This window comes from Parus major, chromosome 2, assembly GCF_001522545.3.
Source record: "Parus major isolate Abel chromosome 2, Parus_major1.1, whole genome shotgun sequence".
Lineage (NCBI taxonomy): Eukaryota > Metazoa > Chordata > Aves > Passeriformes > Paridae > Parus > Parus major.
Genome location: NC_031769.1, coordinates 97,412,839 through 97,435,979, shown reverse-complemented (window position 1 = coordinate 97,435,979; position 23,141 = coordinate 97,412,839). Strand labels below are relative to the sequence as shown.

Here is a 23,141-nt window from a genome sequence, read left to right as displayed (position 1 = left end):
CATTGGTGAGGTTCCCTTTCAGTCATCTCTTCTCAAGGATGAACAGGCCCAGCTCTCTCAGCCTATCCTGGTAAGAGAGGTGCTCCAGTCCCCTAATCATCTTTGTTGCCTTCTCTTTGACCTGTTCCAGGAGCTCCATGGAACTCCAGGAGCTCACTCTTGTACTAAGGAGTCCAGAACTGGACACAGCACTCTAGATGTGGCCTCAGCTGGGCTAAGTAGAGGGGCAGGATCACCTTCCTTGACCTGCTAGCAATGCTCTTCCTAATGCAGGCCAGGATAGCTCTGGCTTTCTTGGCCACAAGAACACACTGACCCATGGCATGGACATTTTGTTGTCTCCCAGGACCCCCAGATCTTTCTCTAAAGAACTGCTTTCCAGTAGGTCTTTCCTGGTCCATGGATTATTCTTGCCCAAGGGCAGGACCCTACACTTGCCTTTGCTGAATTTCAGACAGTTCCTCTCTTCTCATCTCTCCAACCTGTCAAGGGGTCCCTCAGAAGGGCTGCCCAGCCTTCTGGGATATTGGCCACTCCTCCCAGCTTTGTGTCATCAGGGAACTTACTCAGAAGACATCTGCCCCTTCATCCAAGTCATTGATGAATAAGTTAAATACTGGGCATAATTTTGAACCTTGGGAGACACCACTAGTGACAGGTCTCCAGCTACACCCTGTGCCACTGACTGTAACCCTCTGGTTCAGCCAGTTCTCATTCCACCTCACTGTGCACTCATTCAACCCACACCTCCTGAGTTTACCTATGAAGATGTTGAGAGAGACAGCGCTGAAAGCCTTGCTGAAGTCAAAGTGGACAATGTCTACTGCCCTCATCCCTCCAGGAAGTTGTTTCATTAAAGAAGGCAATTAGATCAGTCCAGCGTGACTTCTCATTAGTGAGTCCATGCTGACTACTCCAAATCACCTTGTCGTCATCCACATGGATGATAGGTGGTCTTTTGAGTGAGGCCAGGGATTGAAGTGAGGATAACCTTATGTGTAGGTCTTGATTCCCTGTGCTCTTTGCTAAAGAAGCTATATGCATCTATATGGATCACACGTTTCCTTAGGTCATGTCAAACCACCCCAAGGGTTGTAGAAAGAAGGCCTGACTTGGTTATGTGGGAAAAGGAGGTTATTGACAGAAAAGGAGGACAAGTAGCCAGAGATCCAGTAACATCCATGTTTGAGAAATATACAGAGGAGTAGGTCTGTTAAATAGCAGAAGGATTTGAAAGAGAAAAAAAGGTAAGTAAAGTTCATTTTTAATCAAAAGAGGAAAATTCCATGTGCAGCAAGGTAATCTGTGACACAAAACATCAAAAGCAAACATTATCAAGACAAAAACTAGTAGAACAAGCTTTTATGCTTCTTTAATGAGAGTAAGGAAGCAATGAATAGAAAATGAGAAAGATGTAAATATTTCTTATAAAACATTACTGCAGAGGGCTAGAAAACTTGGAATTTGTTCAAAAAACCCTAAAACATGAGCAGCAGAGTGCCAACCAGCACAGGACAAAACAGAATAGCATTCTGTACGTAGAAGTTCCAAGAATTACTGGGTCAAGACAAAGCATGGATAAGTAAAAAACAACATGAAGATCTGGAGGAGTCCAAGCAAGTCTGAGCTCACAGCAGATGGATGGAAGGATGCAAATATCTGCAGCTGTCAGGGAAGTAACTGGACCATGTCCAGACTTTTTCCAAATTAAGAGCCAAAAATCAAAATGATGAGTTCTCTGGTCTACCACTAAAGAAGGCAGCCCACACCTTACAAAGCTAATTTTTTCTTGGGAGGTAAAGGGATTAAATAATGACATCCATGGTTTTCAGAACTTTGGTAGACACCTTTCCTTCTAGACTGGTATTTTGACATTGATCATTTCATTTAACTATATTTCCTCCCATCTGTTTGCAGGCTGCATGAGAATTTTTTTCGTGCAGACTAATTTCAATGTCCTGTCAAAATTGATGTTGTTCCACACTATTTAAGTCACAGTAGCACATTCAAAAATTTCCATTCATCTTTTATTTTAGTAAGCAGAGATGGGTAGGCAACGATGGTCCATTCTGCTAGTCTGATGACTAGCATCATCTTTCTGGATTTTTATTTTTTTTTGGCAGTTTTACTTCTAAGTAGCACAAAGTGAAGTCAATGACGGCTTTTTATGTGGGATGATACAGACTGAGAGCCCAGGTGCTTTGTCAGGCTTCCAAAATACCTGCCAAGCAGAAAATGAGACTGTGAGGAAGGTGGAAAGATTAAGATGTCCACCCTGATGACAGATCCTTCTGATTTAAAGATAGAAGGGTATGTATCTGCATACCACATAAAAAAGGGAAGATACTTACCTTTGCTTCTGAAATTATGTTATCATCTGTGTTTTAGGCAGTGGCCCATCTTCCAGTTCTGATCATTTGATGCATGCTTTTTATTATGCTTAAAATGCAAATATCATTTTGGAACACAGTTTGAGGCTTTAACAGGATGTGCTAACAATTTTTTGTCTCAGATTAAATTTTTTTGAAAATTACTTTGTAAAATAATTAGCAGGATAAAGGGGAGACATGTGGCAGGTTCATCTCCAAGGTTAGGAGAGTTAAATTTATTAGAATGAACAAAATTATCTGCAATATCACAAATTTTCCTGGAATCAAACACTCCTGTACTTGTAAATAACCTTTACTGCTAAGAGAACTTCAACTGAAGCTATATGTGTGCCATTGTAGAGAGTCATGCAGTGAAACCAGACATTTTTTCTTCCATAGTAACTTGTATCTGGTGAAAATATAGATATAAGTGAGGATGAACAGTACATTCAGTGTATGCTCACAGTCAAAGTGCATCTTTGGTTTTCAACAGAACTAGTGCAATAAAATAAGGTAGATTTTCTTAAACATCAAGGCACTATTTAATAATGTTTGGCAGAGGGTAACATCACTTTATAAATTATGTTTTTCGAGGCAAGTTTAGAGTAATTCTGTATATATTCTAGAAATTGTACGTCTCAGTAGTCAATAGACCCTCCTTGACGTTTTCTGTAAGTGTGGGTTTAACAAAAGCATTTAATACTGTTTAGTTTTTTCTCTCAGTATTTAAATACCTTCAGGGTGGAGTGTCAGAAGCAGTAGGTTCTCACATGGGAACAGCTGCTCAGGGTCCTGAGTCTTCACATTGGCTTGGAAACTCATACAAACAATATGATCATTTAATATGTGTCTGATTGTTTACAGACTAGCTGAAAATTTGCATTTAAAAGTGACTGCATAAAATTATGCTGTGTTACTCAGTAGATGAGTTCTATGTGTGAGTAACACCTGCCTATTCCAGTGATAATTTTTTCCCACTTATTATTGCCATTAGTCCTGCTGAGCTAACATGGCTGAGAGACAGCAAACTGAGTGTCATCCACAGACTTGTTTGTTATGTTCCGCTGACTTACACCTGCAAAACCCCATTGTAAGCTATGGGACCCTACATTTTTAAAATGAGAACAGAATCTGAAGATAGCAGGGGTTTGACTTGCTTGTGTAGCTAGGGGAAAGACTCAACCAAGACTGCAATTTGAACAGCTTGCATATGACCTGTCCACTGAGTCTGAAGTGCAAGACAAAGAAAGGCATTGCCAGTTTTATACTACTACTTTTTATCATGCTGCATATTAATGGAAGCTCTGTTTACTGTCCTAATGCATTTTTTAAGTATTAATTTGGAGTAGTTGGTTAATTAATTTTTTTTACATTGTTTTATATTGAATTCACCATATTTTCTACTGAACACCTACTATCCACTTGTACCACTATTTTTGTGTACATATGGATGCAAAATCATGGTTTTATAAGTGAACTGGCATGCTTTACCTTTAACAAAAATTATTACAGAATTTAATAGTGCATTTTGGTTCCTTTGCTCTCTTATATAGGCACTGGTTTTACTTTCCAGTCTTCCACAAATTTTAAAAGTAGCTGCAGAGCAAACTGAAGGGTATTCCTTATCTTGAACTGTCATGAGCACTGACCACCAATGATTGATGACTTCAATCTAACATGCTTTAGAGTTTCTCATCTATTCTTTACTGAAAACAAATTCTAAAAATTCCTGAACAATCTCTTTGCCTTCTTATAAACTTTATTGAGCAAATACGAATAGAGATTAATGGAGAGAAGAAAAGTGGAAGAGATGATGAAAAGGATGTATGTAGGAAAAAAATAAGCCAGCTACAAACTCCTGGAAGAGCAGGGGTACTATTGGACAAAGGATTCAAGAGGCAGGAATATGTGGAGAGTGTGGCTGAAGAAACACAGAGACGTTTGAAGGCGTACACAAACTAGAGACAGGTGGGGAATATAAATTCTATCAGTGAATCACTAGTGAGATTAGAAAGTAGAACTTTCAGTTCACTTCAGAAAGTTTGATGTTAGTGATTTGAAGTGTGTAGATCCTTCATTAATTTGACTAATCTGCTTGTGACTTTTCTTTGCAGGAGCTCTTATTTGTGTTATTTTCACAAGGTAACTTTCATCTGTTTGTGGGCAACATAACTATTTACTAAAATGCCATTGTGTTTACATGACAACTTGCGCAATTTTGAAGGGAAAATGTACATCAAAATAACATAAATAAGAGATTTTTTTATGTGCAGGAGCAGTTACTATTTGAAAAATATTTACTGAAAACAGCATTTTTCTTTTAACAGATAAAAAAGTTTGGCACTATCTTTTAGTGTACAAGGCTCAGAGGCTAACAAATAGGGATATAATTAATTATTTCTTTTCCCTTAAAACTACAGAATCCTCAATTAATAGAAATTGTACCTTTCTTTTGGTGCACTGAGCTGTGCTGTTTTACCCCAACCTGCATAAAACTTCCCTAAGGGGACCTCCTTAAATTAAATGATCATTTTAATGGACCACACAGAAGGTACAAAGCAAAAGTGGGAATGCCTTGAGTATAAAGTTCTGAACATTATGATTGGTGACAGAAGGTCTATCAATGAGACAGTAATCCTATAAAAATACAGAAAATTCAGATTGTTAGTCGAATTAGACTTGCTTTAATATGGATGCATGCATGAGGACAGCAAAGGAGCTGGAAACTTTCCATCTGCTTTGTATACAAAGTGATTAGATTCTGATCACTTAGTCCAAGAGGATAGAAATGATGCACAATTTTGCCAGGATGAGACATGCAAATTGGATCAATTAAGCTTTGAGAGTGCTCAGACAATCTGGTTGTGAAGTTTACATGCCATGTCAAGTGAAACTCAGTAAAGATCAGTCTTGGATGCTGGGGGCAAGTATTATAGTGACTTAAACTCTACTCTCCAAGAGTAATTCATTGTTTTCAGATTTAGTTATATAATGGATCAGATACTATAATAAAACAATCAGATACTATAATAAAAGATCCCTTAAGGAGATGTTTGATGGTATACAGAAGTATGAGAGAAAATAGTAGTCATTTGAGTTGCAACATTTGAGGTAGATGAGAGTAAACTCAGATGTCTGATCTTGTTTGCAGCTTACAGAATGCACAATTCTAGTAGCACCTGTACCTTCATGTTCACCACAATGTTTCAGAAGCAGGGAGTATTCTCCTAAGTAGCTCACTGTGTGCACTCTTTTCATTGAACCAAAGCTCACTCAGAAGGGATTCAACAAGAAGATGATCATTAGGTGAGAGTGCTGTAATTTCATCAGGTACCCCATAAGAATTTGAATTATGTACCCTTTTCAGTGTCCTTTATAGTATCAAAAGATATGATGTTTTAGACAATCAGAGGGATCTCTATGGAAATTGATAATTCTCAAGATATGTGAAATAATGGAAGCCTCAGAAATAAGTCACAACATTTGCAATGTCAAAATATGATTTAAGGAAACAAGGTATAATGACTGCAGAGGAATTTGATGAGGTTTTCTTTGTTAAATGCTTGTTATGAACACCAGCATAGGAAAAGGCAGTAGGATAGCACTGCCTATAACATAGAACTGTTAAAATCCTTCTAAGCTGGGAGGATTTACAATTAACCTAGTATTGTTCATGTTAAGACAGTTTTTTATGTGTTTGAAATAGGCATTATCCTTCCCCCCAGATATTTTCTGAAAAACAAGCAGAAAACATGGGCACTAAAAGCATTTATTTCCCAGACCTTAATCCTATGGAGTTTAAATGCCTATCGAGATATGAATTACTATCTTGAGGTCAGCCTGGTTATGTCAGAAAACCCTTGCAGACCTGCAAGTTTGAAGGCTTAACAAAAAAAAAAAAAAAAAAAGCTAGGGAGAAATCAAACTTCTTAAAGTATCTATTCACAAAGGATCACTTTAAATGATGTGAACGGTTTCAAGCAGACTTTCAAGTGTCCATATTTACTGTGCATACCCTGCTTCAGCTTGTTCTGAATACTGAACAGCTACAGTGTGAATTTATGTAATGAAGTCTCTTAATCTTTGAACGCTGCTTCTTATAATTAGGCATATGTGACACACATGTTCATTAAAGCAACCTTCCTCTTTGAACAGGGGTTAAGGTGCTATTTCAGAAAGGTACTTAGGCATATGCTTAGTAGCAGCTTTCATGACTGTTAAGAAGTACTGACACAATGCACATGGATAAGGATGATTTCCTAACTTAGAAAATTCTAAAACAGGTTTAATTTGATGGAGCACCAGGTTAAATTTCCCTGGGTTTTGAAGTGAATTTTGAAAAATGGGCTGTGATTTAACTAGCCAATATATATATGGGTGGATGGATGGACTTGAGAAATAATTTTGGGTAAAAAATCATTATGATAAGCTACCTTCATTGAAATAAATAATAGTAGGACAAAGAAAATAAAAACTGTCCTATAGTCTACTGAAAAAAAGAGCATGTTATTTGTCATTCAGTGTTTTACCTTTATTTGTAACTTTACAGCAGAGTTAGAAATGGGTCGGTAGTTAATGGAAAGCATTTACAGAAATATTAGGGTGTTTGATCAAGACAGACCCTAAAAGAGATTTTAAATGAAATGTAAACATACTAGCAAATCCAAGGGATTCTTTTACTCTTTTTTACCTGAACTCATTTTAAGATACAAATAGGTGTCTATATGAAGGTATCTAATACTCCACTTTAAATGGCCATGCATTGGTTTTTCATCTACATTGTCATACTAGCAATGAAACTATAATTCTTTACTATAGATATTCATTCCTACCCTTTTCATATGAAATTCACTTATTTTTAAATGCTATACTAAAATTTTGTGCTCAAATTCTCTCTTACTGACTTATTTCCTTGACCCACTGTCAGCCCTGGGACTTGTGACGTTCTCCACCACATGACTTCCAAGGTACTGATTATGTCCAGTGTGGGCATTGTGTCAAATTCTTAAGTTTGCACTTCAGGTCTAGGAGTAGTAGACCATTTATCTTAGGGAGAAGACCTTTGGCATTAGATTTTTGAACATGCTTTGGGAAATACTTGGGTGGTGTGAAATACTTTATAACATATAACCAGTTTGTTTCTATGGAGAATTGTCAATTTAAAGTTGACTATATCTTTTTCATGAAAGTCAACATCAAGTATTGCATTTTTTCAAACTTATAGAATGTTATAAAGACAATATGAACTTAATTTTTAAGAAGAAAAACACAGTAACACCATTATCCTGACATTTGTGTTATCATTTTTGTTAAAAATTAAAGTTAGTATTTAGATTAACATGTAAATTCTGTTTTGTTCTGGCAGTTTTGTAAATATTAATTAACAAGTCCATAACTGTTTTCAGGAAATTAAAGATTAGTGAGTATGTGGACCCAGTCAACTACATTTTTTCTGTATTGCAAGTCTTTAATCATTAAAAAAACATTATCATACTCTCTTCTGTAGTCCAGTACTTTATAAGCTTCTCCAGACACACAGCCCTAGTTACTTACACTGCTTTACAGTTAGGTATTTTACCACTCTCTTCCAGTCTGTCAGGGTGTCAGCACTTCCCACTAACACAAAAGGTAAGATTATGAGTCAATCCTTAGTAGCATTAAACTTTCAGAAGCAAATTAAATGTGAGGAATTGATGCAACATAAAACCAAAGTGAAAACAAATGAAAAAAGCTTTGCACCCTCTGGGTGTCTATTCCTTGGTACTAATGTTCTTTGGAAGCAGGTTCCTATGAGAAAAATCATTATCAACCAAGCAGTGCTGCAAGCTATTTTGGATAGTTGAAGCAGAAAGAGGATAATCACTCTAAACTATAGATCAGTAGTTTGACAAAGAAGAGACAATATGGGAGGTATAATTTCAAATCTAAAATAAATACATTCAGTAAAAGTACATATCTTATCTCAGAAAATACTTTAATACCAAATGAATTTTTGTTTGTAAATTTGGTATTATTGATATGGTAGTCAAACAAGAAGTGTGTATGATTATTTTTCCTGTGCAGTGCTGTTACAGATAATTCTATAGATTATAGAGTTAGAGATGAAAAAATAGATCCTCTAATGTGCTCTCATTTTCCATGGTTGAAATCCTAGGCCCAAATTATTATGGCTGAGTAGAAAAAGCATTATGGGAGAAACAACTTTCCAATTACCATATTTGTATTCTAATTTCTTATTTCCGTTTTCAAGGACAGATAAAAAAGTAAAAGCATTAATTTTTCATTTCTGAAGGTACATAAATTCTGTTACTGCCTTTCTTGTTTCATTTACCTTCTTTCCCTTCTTTCTGTGATGTAAGGGCTAATGCATTCGTGCATTGTCTGGTAATAATAACTAAGTATTTAACTAAAAATAAGCTGTACTGAAATAATAATTAATAGAAATATGTACAGTGGTACAAAAAGAGAAAATTTTCATATTGCTATAGATATATTTATATTTGTGCACCTATGTATGTGTTTCATTCAAGAAAAATACATGCTCAGGAAATAGTCCTTCACTGTAGGTGTGTTAATACTGTGCAAACAGAGATTATTTCGTGTATAGTGAGGAAGCAATTTGAGAAGGAGGATGAGTGAAGTTTCTTGAAGATTCTGTTTCTGCAACCTGCTATGCATACAAAACCTTTTGAAGCTGGTGGACATCTGTTAGTCCAGAGATATTTTTTGATGAAGTATGATGGGAACTTTGCTATTTGCTTGCCATGCTACATTTTTTAAGCCTTAACACTTTAGTAGAAGCCATATGTGGGGAATTCAAGGAGGAAGCATCCTTAAAACAAGTTTATTATACTGCTGAAATAGAGTGTAGTGACTTTAAGAGAATTTTATCTTACAGCTTCAGTGATTCTTGGCAACAAAATAAATCAAATTGCTGGACCAGCAAATACATCGGTTTAGTACATAACAGGAAGTTGTATGGTGCATTATGAATAGATATGGATCATGTGGAAATGCTGTTGGCATGTATGGAAGGGAACTTAGGCCCTTTCTTGGAAAAGTAAGACCCAAAATAGAGCTAGTAAGAATAAATATTCAGGAATCTTTGAATAGTTTCACTGCAGTGGTATTTTCACATGATTTAATTGTTTTAAGCATTTGTATAAATGAGGTTTGAGTCACTGATTTCGTTAATCAAAAATTAAATCTGTTTGAGTAAAAAACAGCTGTTTTTGTATAAAAAGTAAGTCAGATGGCAAATCCATTCTATGTGTTGGTTTGTCAATTATGCTGTTTTGTTACTGAGATATTCAGAATGAGTACTCCAAGGAATAAATACTGATAGACTGAGTAGAGTGGGGAAGAAAACAAACACCACCACAACCACCAAAAAAAACCCAACAACCAAACCAAAAAACCCACGCAAAGCTGAATATTGAAAAGCTCTATAAGGATTCCAATGTGCATGTTTTCTGCAAACAGTGTGGTCTGTTTCCATTCTAGGAAGCTGATTTCTGAAAGTTTGAAGCCTGTGCATGAGGGGAAAGCAGGTCTCTGTTTTTCCAGTTCTTGTTATGAACATGTTATGTTATCTAAAGGCTCTTGGTGGTGCTACAATACAGTATTGCTGGCCCCCCACCCCCAATAAATATTATGCAATTAGTACATGATGATGCACAGTATGCAGATGGTTTTTACCTCCCAAAGCTGCCAAACTGTCTTTTTAAGAGTGTGAATGACAAGTAGTCATTTTGGGGAGTGACATGTCATGATGATAGCCCATTAAATCTCCTCAAGAATACTCAGCCAGCTACATATGCCCACTCAGCTCCATCCACAGCAACAGCTGCTTCTGAGTTCCTCCTGTAAATGCAGTAAACTTAATGGGCTGGCTGCACAATTCCCTGTCGCCACAGGGCATTTTGTGTTCTTATTAAAACTGCAGAGTGGAGAAGGCACAGATTTGTGACTACAGCAGCTGCAGAGATTGGAAAAGAAGAGGACAGAAAAGGAAAGGGTATGTGCATATGTGTGTGTATGCTCATGTGTACATGTACATACATGCACTTAAATGTATGAATAGATACAAAATCTCTCTATACATAAAGACTTACATTGTATGAGTATACATGAGGACAGGGAACACGACAGACACAACTGAGTATTATTAAGAGAAAAAGATACCATAGAAATGTTACATGGATGCTCTTATCACGTCAAGTTTTCAGTATTTCCTATTAATTATTCAACTCGCTAGCCTTTAGATGACAGTATCAGTTATTCCTAGGGGAGCTTTTCATCTGAACTTTGTCTTCAACCTAGAAGCCTTGAGGGCTTACTTAGATGCTAAGTGGAATATTATGTAGTGAAAGTTTTAGAATTTTAGTACTTCTAATTTGAATTTTGTTTGAACAATAGCCATCAAGGAAATAAAGAAGTTTCACAGTTCCCTTACCTCTTTAACCCCTGTTTTCGAAAGGGTGGAAAAATTAAATATAAACTTCATTTCATGTGGCTGAGGTGATAAGATTATTATCCTCCTGAAGCACTGATTCACCACTTAAAAGTATAAAGGCTGTATAAGGGCTTTAACTAAACTCTTCCAGCAATATTTCTGAACATTTTATTTTGGAAAAAATACAGAGGAAGGAGGGAATAGTAAAACTGAACTGCTTATTGTATTAAATTAATACAAGTTCTTGCTATTTTAATTTCTTAGGGACATAAAAATGCAGAAAAGAGGGAGTTCAAAAACTGCATTAACAGGCAAAATAAGGATTGTTTCAGAGTTTTTTAGAGAAAAATACCTTGTTCATTCAAAGTCAGCTGACAGTTATGCTACTCTCCCCATTATACATGTTTATTTTGTTTTCTCTTCTGGTTTCAGGATTTTAAAATCAGTGGCAATTTAAATTTCAGCCCCTTTTTTTTTTTTTTTTTTCACTTCCAGATAAACCTTTTTTCTTTCTTTTTTTTTTTTTTTTGTACACTTGGAGTAGTAGTGTTATACACCCTCAGTAAAATGACACTAAACCAGATTCAGGGAATCATCTTTTAAAATNTTTGGCATTGAGGCAGGCTGGTGGCCCAGGACCCACTGGCAGGGGTCGCAGCAGCATCCCCTTGCTGAAGCAATGGACTTGACTAGTCTTTCTGATTTTTTTTTACTTTCAGGTTATATAAACCTTTTTTCTTTTTTTTTTTTTTTTTTTTTGTACACTTGGAGTAGTAGTGTTATACACCCTCAGTAAAATGACACTAAACCAGATTCAGGGAATCATCTTTTAAAATTGCTGTTGCATTAAGCAGGATATGAAAAGAAGACACTGATACAGTTATACAACATTACTCTGAAGTACTACTCTTACACTTCTGATATATCCACATTCTCATTCATTTTGGCTTTTGGTTGTGAATATTTTTACCATTTATTTATTTTTCTATTTATTTATTTATTTACATTTGCCTTTCTTCCCTGTTAAACATTTATATTTGTTTTAGCTCATCCTATGCTTTCTTAATAATGTCTGAATACCTTGATTGTAGATGAAGCTTTATTCTCACTGGTTTCATATACTGTTGAATATTAAGGTCTTGGGTGTTCAAATTACACCAAATGTCATACATTTTGATGGCAGGAGGACTATTAAGGACAATCTGTGGGATGAAAACTGATACTCCCGAAGGGATGTGCCTTGGTTTTACCTTGAATGTGAAATGTGTTAATTTAATAGGTAACTTCTGATGACCTCATTGCATTTGTGGTGATCCTGGGCAGATATATGTCTGCCTTGTGGTCATTCATAGGCCTCTAGTATTACCTGTGTCAAAACAAAATATGATTCAGAGGCAGTCTGAGTTCAGGCAGCCTGTAGGGTCAGTGCTGAATGTGATGAGATCTCTGAAATGTCCTGGACCTCAATTGTCTCAGAAGTTCTTAGGTCTTCGGTCAGCTCTGAACAGTCCAGATACTGTTTTGGATATTTCAAATGAAGTCAGAAGAGGTCTTGTCTGGGCTCACCAGATTTTTAGCAACCCTGTCACCAACTGCTTGTGTTAGATAAATAGAATGTGGTTATACTGCGGTCTGCAGCATGAGACCTTGTTGTATTCCCTCGTGACTGTCTCTGCACTTGACTGACAAAGAGCAAGTCTGAAGGCAACAAAACAGTGCATGAAATTGCCAGTACGTCAACATGGCAAATTGTGCCACAGTGACACAGTTGTCTGTGCTGGTTCCTTACTATGCTGACAACATTGCTGAGACAAGGAAACTCTGGCAGCATTACAAGCATATTCCTTCTGTTCAGACTCTAATTGAAAGTGTTGGAGTTTTGGGTATAGCCATTTATATTGACTTGATCTCTTGTCCTCAGTATTATCTGTTATGCTGAAAGCAGAAAATGTAGACCAGCATATTTCTTTCTGTGCCTAGGCCTATACTATAGTTTAACATAAATTAATAAAACCAAAAGCAAACAAAAGCCCTCCAGGAGCTCCTTTATCACTTTCTCAACATTTCTTGGAGAATAGACTTTTATAAGAAAATCATTATCTACTGAATAATACTTTCACTGGTGCCTGGGTATAAAGTCAATTATACGAATCACAGGCCTTTGCTGACATCAATAAAATGTTGAAGAATCTTTTTCTTTCCCACATGACTTCTGTAATCAGACTGAAAGATAAATTTAAAAAGATGTCTTAGCCTGTTGATACTGAAATATGGTTTCAGTTTACAAGAATGATAGTTTCATGGCTCCCTCTGAAAACAATGATCCTATTAGTAACTAATGTGTTTGTGAAGCCCTTAGACACTGCAGAAACGTGGTGTGTGTGCACATTAGATTTTACTGAAATGTTAACTCCATTATCTAAGTTGAATTTTAAATATTGGTTATTATTTCCATTGAAATTGTTCCAAAGCACCAACACTGCACCATTAATTATCCTGATAGTTGAGAAATACAGTGTTACAAAAAAAAAACAAAAACAAAAAATCAACAAAGCTAAAAACCAACCCTATAAATATCTAGTATTTTATGAATCATCACAAAACACATACTAACAATGATAAGGGGAAAGGAGATTTGAAAGCTTTGTATGTGCAACCATAGTAAATATCGACTCCAAGAAAATCCAATAACAGCAGTCTTAAGAACCTGTCTGTTGTGATGACCAAAATTTAATATAAATGGCAAAATTATGTTTTTATTTTAAATGACTAGCATTCTTTAATTTTAGAAATTACATGTTTAATCTTTATATACCCTTTTTAATACTTCCCAGAAAGGAGGGGAAGGTGGCATGAGAAAAAAGTTTCTTCCCAAAATCTGTTCTCAGTTGTTTTGTGATACTAAATTGTGGTTATAAAATGGACAAGAAGATTGCTTCTGGCTTGGTGCTATTTTTTTTTTCTTTTTCATGTTTTCTTTTGATTCTTAGTGCCTCCTTGCATTTTGTGAGGAGCCAGGAATAAAGCTGCAGTTCCATATCACCAATAACTATGGATGCTGCACTGGGCATGAGGAGGAGGCAGTTTTCATTCCTCTCCCTTCTTTCTAGTTACTTTCATAGAGATAAAGGATGGGGTGCAGACAAGGCAACTCCTCCCTGAGAAAACTTTTTAATTCTGTGAAAGAGGGAGCATTTCCTATGGTCTTAGAGTGCAATGAAGGTACATTGTATTGAAGCATCTAATGTTTCTCCTGTGCATCTCTTTCTCTCCATTACTTCTGTCATTCTCCTAGTGTCAAAAAAACCATCAGCTCCTCATGTTCTCCCTTCGATTTCCTTCTTCACCAATAATCTATAAACTCTGCAATGAATCATTAACCATGCTGGCAGGGAGAGAAACAAGAGCAAAGACTGATCTTTAGGGAAGAGAAATCTGAGAAGAGAGGCATATGAACATTGCACCTGCTTTAAAGGCGCCTGAACTGAAAATCAGAAAAAGAGCAAAGCTTCCATTCAGGCATACAAAAGATGAGTAGTGGCCAGATAAGCTGCTTTTAATACTTTAAATGCTTTTAATAATGCAGTGCAGTATCTCTCCTTGCTGAGAAAAATGTCTCCTTCTGTAGTGAAAACAATGCATTAGTACTTTATTGGCAAGTGATACAAAATGACATCATCTTCGGTTGTGCAGCTCTTAACATACAAATAGGCAATATCTAAAAACTACTGAGTATTAGGAATTTTGAAAAAAATGTTTAATTTAGGTTTCCATAGAATAATCACTATCCTAAAGGTCCATGTAGACATAAATGTGTTAGGGAAGACCCTAGACTAAGCTATATTGCTGTAGGGCCAAAAAAATTCGAGAAAAAATTTGGTTTGTTAAAAGAGTTAGGGTAATAACACCTTTGCTGTTTAGTGAAGCTGACTGCTTCCTTCTCTCACACATATCCAAACAAGTATTTTCTAAAACTGAGAGCCTAATTAAGTGCTTTTTAAGCCTGAGTTCAAGTCAACAGAAGGCATTCAATGAATTATTTTCTAAAGAACAAAAAAAGTCCACTTTTTATGTGCCTTGTCCCTCTGCCTCAACAAAACTTACATGGCTTTTCTTAGATCTGTTTGCTCTCTGCTAACTTTCCTACTGCATCAAAAGTTATCCTCGTGGTAAAAAATGCATCATATCTCTAGAGGATTTTTGCTTCCCTTTCCTGTTCTCATGTACTCTTGTACATGCAAATCCAGAACTCTTAGAATCTTCATGTTAAATGTATGCAGTATGTAACAAGAAAGCTGTAGGATCAGCATATAGGAGTTGGATCATGAATCTCATACTGAAAGAAAGCCTAGTTGATAGCCAAGGCAAGCTGGAGAGTCACCATAATGGATATTGTGTGGAGGTGGCAATGGATGAAATTAATTGGAAGCATACAACTGTCTGAAAGCACGGAGTTTTATTTACAATATCTATGCAAACTAATTCTGAAAGAAGAATTGTTTGGAATGACCCAGAATGAAACCAGATGAGATTTACCCAGTGAGTCCTCCATGTCTTTTGAAATAAGAATTTGAAAGTGACTTTGTCTTGAGCCTCTCTACTTTGAAAGTCATAGTCCCCATGTGCAGCTACAGATTGAACTACAGCTGCCGTTCTGTCTCCTAAAAGAATGGCCCTGTAGAAAGTGGGAAGAGTGAAAGACAAGCTAGCAGATGGCATGGCCATAGAAGCTTTCTGGAACCTTCCTGTAAAGTACAACTGTCCTGAGGTCTAATATGATTGTATATAATTGTTGCCAAATTAATAATAATTATAACAAATAAAAATCCCAGGTCTTATTACTTAGTGTATTCTATTAAAAAAGAGGCAAACAATACCCCAAAACAACAAAAAAACAAACAACGACAATAATGAAAAATGTATAAAGTGTTTTCTAAAGCAAACATTTTATGGAAAAATGTACTCCTCACTTCTTATGATGTTAAATCAAATAGCTGGAACCACAGGTATTTTGTAGTCATGTTTGGTAGTAACAGAGCTATGAATATAATACAGGACATTCAAAAATTTTGCTTATAGTTGCAAAGCATTGATGCCTCTGCATTAATAACTTTCAAGATCACTGTATGGAAGAATTATATCATGTGAAACTGGAATATAGGTGACATGAAAACGGCATGAAAATTCTCAATCTTTTCAGCAAAGTACTTTTTTTTCTTTTTTGAATTGTTCTCTTGTATTGTACTTTTAAGTTATCTTAGATCTCCTCTAAAATGCATATAAAAGTGTTGAAAAAAGATCTTTAGAGTGCTTTACACTGAATTGATTGTTCTATAGTGCCAAAGATAAACTAAATCTTGGGCTGTATCACCTTCCTGGGGTTAAGTAGGTAGAGAATGGTACATTACTAATTTGAGCATGGGCCAGCACTGTTTTAAAATTCTTAGTAGAACAAAGTTTTAATGAAAGATACAAAGAAGTTTGCAGTTCCGGAGCCTTAACCTTGGAATAACAAAGGTCCTCACTAATCACTTTACTAATCCATGCAGTAGCAGTTTTCTTACCAGGGCATCGTTCCAAAAAGTGGTTTCTGTTCAGCATTTCACTCCAGGTCACCAACCACTGTAGTGCAATCCATGTGGAGATTTATGGACCTCAAAGTGGAACTCCTTAAAGAACAATGTGTTGTTAATCAGCAAGCTACTGAGTGAGCAAATGGGAAATGCTGAAGCTACACAATTTCTTCTTTCCCTGGGATGTGAAAGCCTTGCTCAGTGCATCTTCAAGGATTTACTGGCTTCTCCCCTGAAGGTCTCTTTTTGTTTTTTCAAAGCAGTGCTGGTTAGTTATTTGGGATAGGGCTGGATGCAGATACAAGGTGAAAGGAAGGCTGTGCAGCCCTGCAGTTTGAGACCACTGTAGTGTTCTGATGGGCACAGCTCCAACCCCACGAGACAGCGCTGTGCTGCTCTCAGCAGCTGAGATATGGAAGCTTTCTCTGCTTGAAGAGATTTACTTGTACAACTCTAACATTCAGAAAACTGCTCTGCCTGATGAGCTGCTGGATATACTGGTGTCTTCTGCTTTTCTCTCATCCAGCATCCATCCTAAAATATGCCAGAAAAGGTGGAACAGCCTTTACATGGAGAATGTGAGAGTCTCAGCCATCACAGAAAAAACAGCTAGAAACAGAATCACTTAAGAAAGACAAAGGCATGGCATCTTTGTATCACATAACCTCAGTTCTTTTGTAATGTGGTTTTCAGCATTTCAGCCTAGACTGTAAGATTCCGGCTATGTAGTGAAACCCACACAGTTCCTCTGTAGCACACAGGAGACTTATGCACCCTGAAGTAGGTATTAGAGAAAGAAAAGGGGAAGGAAAAAACCGTCAAAATGAAAGACAAGTTAGATTCTTTCTTGCACAGGCCACTGCTCCTCTGTAGGGAAGATGGATGCTTCTTCCAGTCAAGTTTGAAAAAACATTGAAAGCCCCAGCTGTCAGATGTGTGTGTTGGACAGAGGTATGGCTTGTTCAATGAACCCCAGCCATTGGGACTGAGGAATACCAGCCTTGTGGATCCAGAAAGAGCCTGAATGTGAGATACATTTTACCTTGGCCTGCTCACAGTGTCAGCATTGTTTATTCCTGAGTGTGCAGAGAAGTAGGGCTTTAAATGTTTGGGGAGCTCCACCAAAAAAAGGTGTTTTGGTGTCTCTGGGTTTAAGTAGCAGCAGAATAAGGATAAAACATATTTCAAAATAATGTAGCTAATCTGATTTAGATATCCTAGTTCTGTTTTTCTAATCCAGTCCAAGGTTCCAGATTCCATTTCTGTCTGAAAAGAGAGGAGTGCACTCTAATTGCCTAAGTATGAGATAACCAAACAGTGTAAGTGAAATAATGTGTAAGAAATAGGCAGCTTTTTATCCAGCTGAAAAATCCAAAACTGAGCATGAATACTTCCCTGCTGGAATAGGGAAAGATTATGCAGCTGTGCTAAGTCATGCCCAAGATAACAATTTTCTGCATGTATTTGGGAAGTGAATACTGTCACAGTGATACTCCTAACATAGAGAAAAAATGTTAGTGATGGAAACTGTGATGATGATGGTGATGACAGTAGACTTACCTCCAAACTCAAGATAACATGGAATTAGGACAGGTACAAAGAAGATATAAGATAGAAAAATGCATATTTAAAAATTCAAAGCATATTTAACATCGTCTTCAGCTATTTACAATTTCATCCACTTTTAATAAGCAAGAAAGTGCTTTAAGTTTTACTGATATCCTTTTCACTTGTACAGTATTAAATATATCATATGTGTGTGTTACTATAATATGATATCCAGATCAATTACATTCCTGATACACAGTTGAGAAGGATGTAAGGGGTGTTTGAGTCTGTGCTCTGTAACAGAAAGATGAAACTCAGTGGACATAATAGAGCTAAAAAACCTGTGGAATCTTGCTCTGTAAGTTAAAATACCTTGAGTGATGAGGAAAAAAATTTTCTTTCTGTAAATCTACCTTGCCTTTCTAATGGAAGAGACATTTTGATCTACTGAAGTATATTTCTTATGTGCCTACTACAAGTATTCCCAGGGAAACTGCGCCTGGTTTTTAATTCTGTGTGCTTCCAAAAGTGCCAAGACACTTTCTCAGAGTCTGCATTCCTCTGTAATTAGATAATGGAAAGCAAGATATGGAAGAGAAGAATTGAAGTTACAGGCCCATCAGATAGTAATGGCAATTTATCAACCAGTACAGTTTACCTCATTTCATACAATCATAGAATATGCTGAGCTGGAAGGGACCCATCAAGATAATCAAGTCCAATCCCTGGCCCTGCACAGAAAACCACAAGAGTCACCATGTGCCTGAGACTGTTGTCCAAATGCCTCTTGAACTCTGGCAGGCTGGTGCTGTGACCACTTCCCTGGAGAGCCTGCTCCAGTGCCCAAACACCCTCTTGCTGAAAAACTTTCCTGCTATCCAACCTAAACCTCCCTGACTTAGCTTCATGCTGTTCTCTTGAATTTTGTCACTGGCCATCAGACAGAAGAGATCAGTACCTGCCTGCTGCTTTCCTTCATGAGGAACATTTGACATGTTTTACTGCTCTCCACAGTAAATACTGAGGAAATATGTAAATACACACAAGAGCAAACACACACTGACATTAAGTTTATACTGACATTTGTTTGATCTCTTCAGTAGGATTATAAACTGAAGTGAGCAATGTGGTTAAATTCAGGTAGGAATAAAGTCAAGGTTATGATCATATGTATGCATTTTGCATGTGTAAAAATCTGGCATGAGAAGAGTGAGATTGTTTGCCGGAAAGAATGAATTTTTCTTGATTAAAGGGGCAAATTTACAGATTCCAATGGTCCCTCACATGCTGTGTGTCTGATAAGCATTCAGCTTATATTTCCAGGAACAATAAAATTTCATGTACTGCTGCTCAACATAGGAATTATTTTTACATATCTCCATGCCACTGACTCTCTTGTAAGTTAATCTCATCTCTCATCAATTTTTCACCAGCTTCACTCTGATGTTGATAAAGGAGATGGTTCCATCAAATACATCTTGTCAGGCGAAGGGGCAAGTTCCATTTTCATTATTGATGAGAACACGGGGGATATTCATGCTACAAAGAGGCTGGATCGAGAAGAGCAGGCCTACTACACGCTCCGAGCACAAGCACTAGATAGGCTGACTAACAAACCCGTGGAGCCAGAGTCTGAGTTCGTCATTAAGATTCAGGACATCAATGACAATGAGCCAAAATTTCTGGATGGTCCCTACACTGCTGGAGTTCCTGAGATGTCTCCTGTGGGTAAGTGCAAAATACACTGTTGGTGTTGTGGGAAATTTGTTCCTATTGCCTTTTTAAAAGTTTCATTATTTTTTACTGTTTCACACTAAGCTACTTAATTATCTATGAGGCACCTGCAACAGTTAGATATTTCAGGATTTAACTGGAAATAACATGCTAGATTAAGTATTTACCCTTTCAAAAATGTTGTGAAACTCAAATAGCTATGCAAGGATTCAGATAACCATTTTATGGTGCATTTCTTATTCCAGGGCCCAGAGGCTTTGTTTTATAATTCCCATTAAGAGTAATAAGTTTCACACCTATGTTATGGTACTCAGAGGTTATAATTTATGATTTCATTCAGATAAGGTTTGTTTATAACAAACTCTTCAAATTCCTGCTAATGAATAGCATAGTTTTTTGTAAGTCTTGCACATTTTAGTAATAGTTTATTGGATATTTTTCCATACACTGAAATCCCATTTTCTGGAGAATAGAGGCAAGCAGCAGGAACTGGGGTACAAACTGAAATAGTTCAAAGTTCTACTGAGATCAGAGAAGAATGGGTTTTAGACACTTCAGACCCTTTTTTGGAAACTAAGAAATGCTGATTTTTCCTGAGTTTGAATTAGGGAAGGATTTCAAAATTAAATCCATTATCTTGTCATTCTAAAGTGACCAAATGCTCATCCATTGCCAAGTGCCACTGTTCCTTTGAAAGCTCTTTTAGACCAGATTAAAGCTTGGCCCAGAGATGTTTTGGTAAATGTTACTTTTAGGTGAAATTATAAATGCAAGCACAAAAACAAAAACTAAACCAAGAAAAAAACAACAAAAACACTAACACACACAAAAATATCAAACACAAAAAACTCCAAACAAAACAAAAAAAACCAACTTACTTTACTACAAATATATACATGTTCACTTCAGCTTGAGAGAGTTCTGTGGTGATTGAAATAAAGATTTTCTTTGCTTGACTGATTTTAAACTATATTAAAATGTGGTACTCTTCCAGTAAGGCTACTATAAAATTTGTTATAATTTCTTCAGTATGATCTCTTCTGTTTTTGACTGTTAAACAATGCATCTAAATTAGAACTAGAGAGAGAAAAAGAATCTTCCCTACCTAAATGCCTGCAGCAATCAGCAGCAAATGTTGCTTATATATTTGAAACTCAGTTTAAGAGTCAATATAAGTAAAACATTGCTAATGGGTTTTCCATACATTTATTTTACTAAGCAGTAAGCATAGGCATTATTTCTCATTGATACTTGGCATTTGCTCATTGTCACTTGAGCACTGTGTGGATGGTTGAAGAAACAAGATTAGCCTTGGAAGAAAGACAGACACCAAACCTTTTTCAGAGTAACAGGGAGGAGATTAAGTTGTGGTATATTGCTGGAAACTTTACTTCTGAACCTTGAAAAAATCTAGAGAACAGATAATCTAAGACCATGAAACCTAAATAATCCACTTCAAAAATATGTTGTTTTAAAATACATATGTTTTTTCTTAAGTTGCCCTTTTATTTTAGAATAAGATTATTTAAGTAAGATGTAGCATGCAACAGCTATTAGATTCTTTTTCACTTTTGTCTTATAGCCTGAAAAGAAATTATCTCCGTATTTCACTCTTGCATTTATCACCTCTGTCTTTTGTTGCACTGACATATTGATGTACAGACAACTACTACAGATATATGAGGTTCACCTGCACATACAAATCCATACCACTACTCCTACCTATGCTCCATTTGGTCCACAAATATATTGGAAATCAATCTAGGGGGAGTGCACTGTGTGCAGAGGAGAATATACAAACTATTTTTCAAAATGAATTGCTTTGCATATTTTCTTGAATCTTTACATGATAAAGGAGTAAAAGAAATTCTCTCCCAAATGGTCCACACAACACTAAATGTATTTTCAATTTAGGTGAAGTATTATACAAAATTATTAACTGAGATTTGTGCACTTGCTGAGATTTGTGTCAACTAAGGGTGGTTTCAAATTCATGAACTTCCTGAAACTTCACCTTTTAAACATCTTCATGGTTAGTATCACACACCTACCAAATTGTTACAGAGTTCCATTGTTACAGAGTTAAGGATTACTATGTAATTCTTTGCCACACTTTGTCACACTTTGTCGCATTTTGTCTTACATAGCTACAGCAATTCATACTTTATTCATAAAACATAATTTTTAATTAATCACCTAGAGCATCCATGAAATATTAAGGAGACAGAAAGTATCTCTCTCCTATTTTGTTTAAAATTATACCCATGACAGGGATTTTTAATTGGATATTAAAGGAAATGAAAGAGATCATAAGATTATAAATCCAAATTAACTGTAAAGCTAGGAAAACTATAACCTTTAACCTACAGGCTGGTTATGCAAGTATAATGGTTCTGTATTTTATTTGACAAATATTTTTGGACGTTATCTAAGGCTAATTGAAGTCAATCTCTTCTTTTATTTGAAATGACTTCAGGTCAGGTTCAAATTATATTTGGGTCAGACCCAATTATATTGATTATCCTGATAGAGTAAATATCTTGATGGGCTGTAAATCTATTCATGGCAAACCCCCCAAAGATATGGCTTATCCGAAAATCATAAGGATTTGTTTTTGTTATATATTTTTAAAGTGTGTCCTGGTACTTAAAAAACTGAGCAGCATTATGTTTCAAACAAAAGATTACTGGTCTGTTTGACTTATAGCCAAAGGAAGTAGGGATGAGAATTCCAGTGCCCAACATAGTTTTGGTTTATTTAATCTTCTCTGCTCTCCAGCCATATCAACAACTTTTCTTGTTACCAAGAAAACACAAATATCTCTCTTGCCATGTTCATTACCCTGACTGAGATGTATAGAAATATCGGAATTATATAACAAAGAAAAAAAGCAAAAGCACTGTATCAGGCTTAAATCTTTGATACAGGGTGTAGTGGGCTTTGAGAGCATGCATGAAGTGTCCCTCTCCAAGCACAAGCCACCTCTGCTTCCCTTTGTTTGACCTTGCTGCTTAGCTGGAACCATTCTTGAGTTTTTCCCCAGGTGATGGCAATGTAACTAGGCAGTGGGAGGGGAGGGAGGAGGTGAAGAGGGTTCTGACTGTCCCTTCTCATACTACTGGAGAGAAAAGTTTGTGGAGGAACTGCCACATCAGCTGTGGGTGAGACCTAGTGGTAAAAGCATAGAAATACCTGAGGGCACAGAGCAGAGCCAGTCTGGATTGCTGTATGCAAGGATTATGCAGGACTTCTGGATAATTTGATAGTAAAGATGTTTAATGTTTTTAGTAGCAGCTGATACCAGGTAGAAATGTGATGCCATCATGTAATTGTTTTGTGTGTTACACATAGTACACATCATTAATTGATATAAATTAATACTTTTCATAACTGACTGCCTTAAAACTTCATTTTCAATTTGTTAATTAGCTAAAATTCAATTGATAAGAGTTTGTGCAGTTT

The 23,141-nt window shown here is 36.4% G+C and overlaps 1 protein-coding gene across 1 annotated transcript in view; it reads left to right on the top strand.

Moving 5' to 3' along the window:
* The window catches only part of CDH7 (cadherin 7), an 82,689-nt gene that overhangs the window by 20,097 nt on the left and 39,451 nt on the right, over window positions 1–23,141 (top strand). Inside the window, exon 3 of the mRNA XM_015620182.2 lies at window positions 19,379–19,673. Coding sequence (XP_015475668.1) covers window positions 19,379–19,673 — 295 coding nt within the window. The remainder of the gene's footprint in view (window positions 1–19,378; window positions 19,674–23,141) is intronic.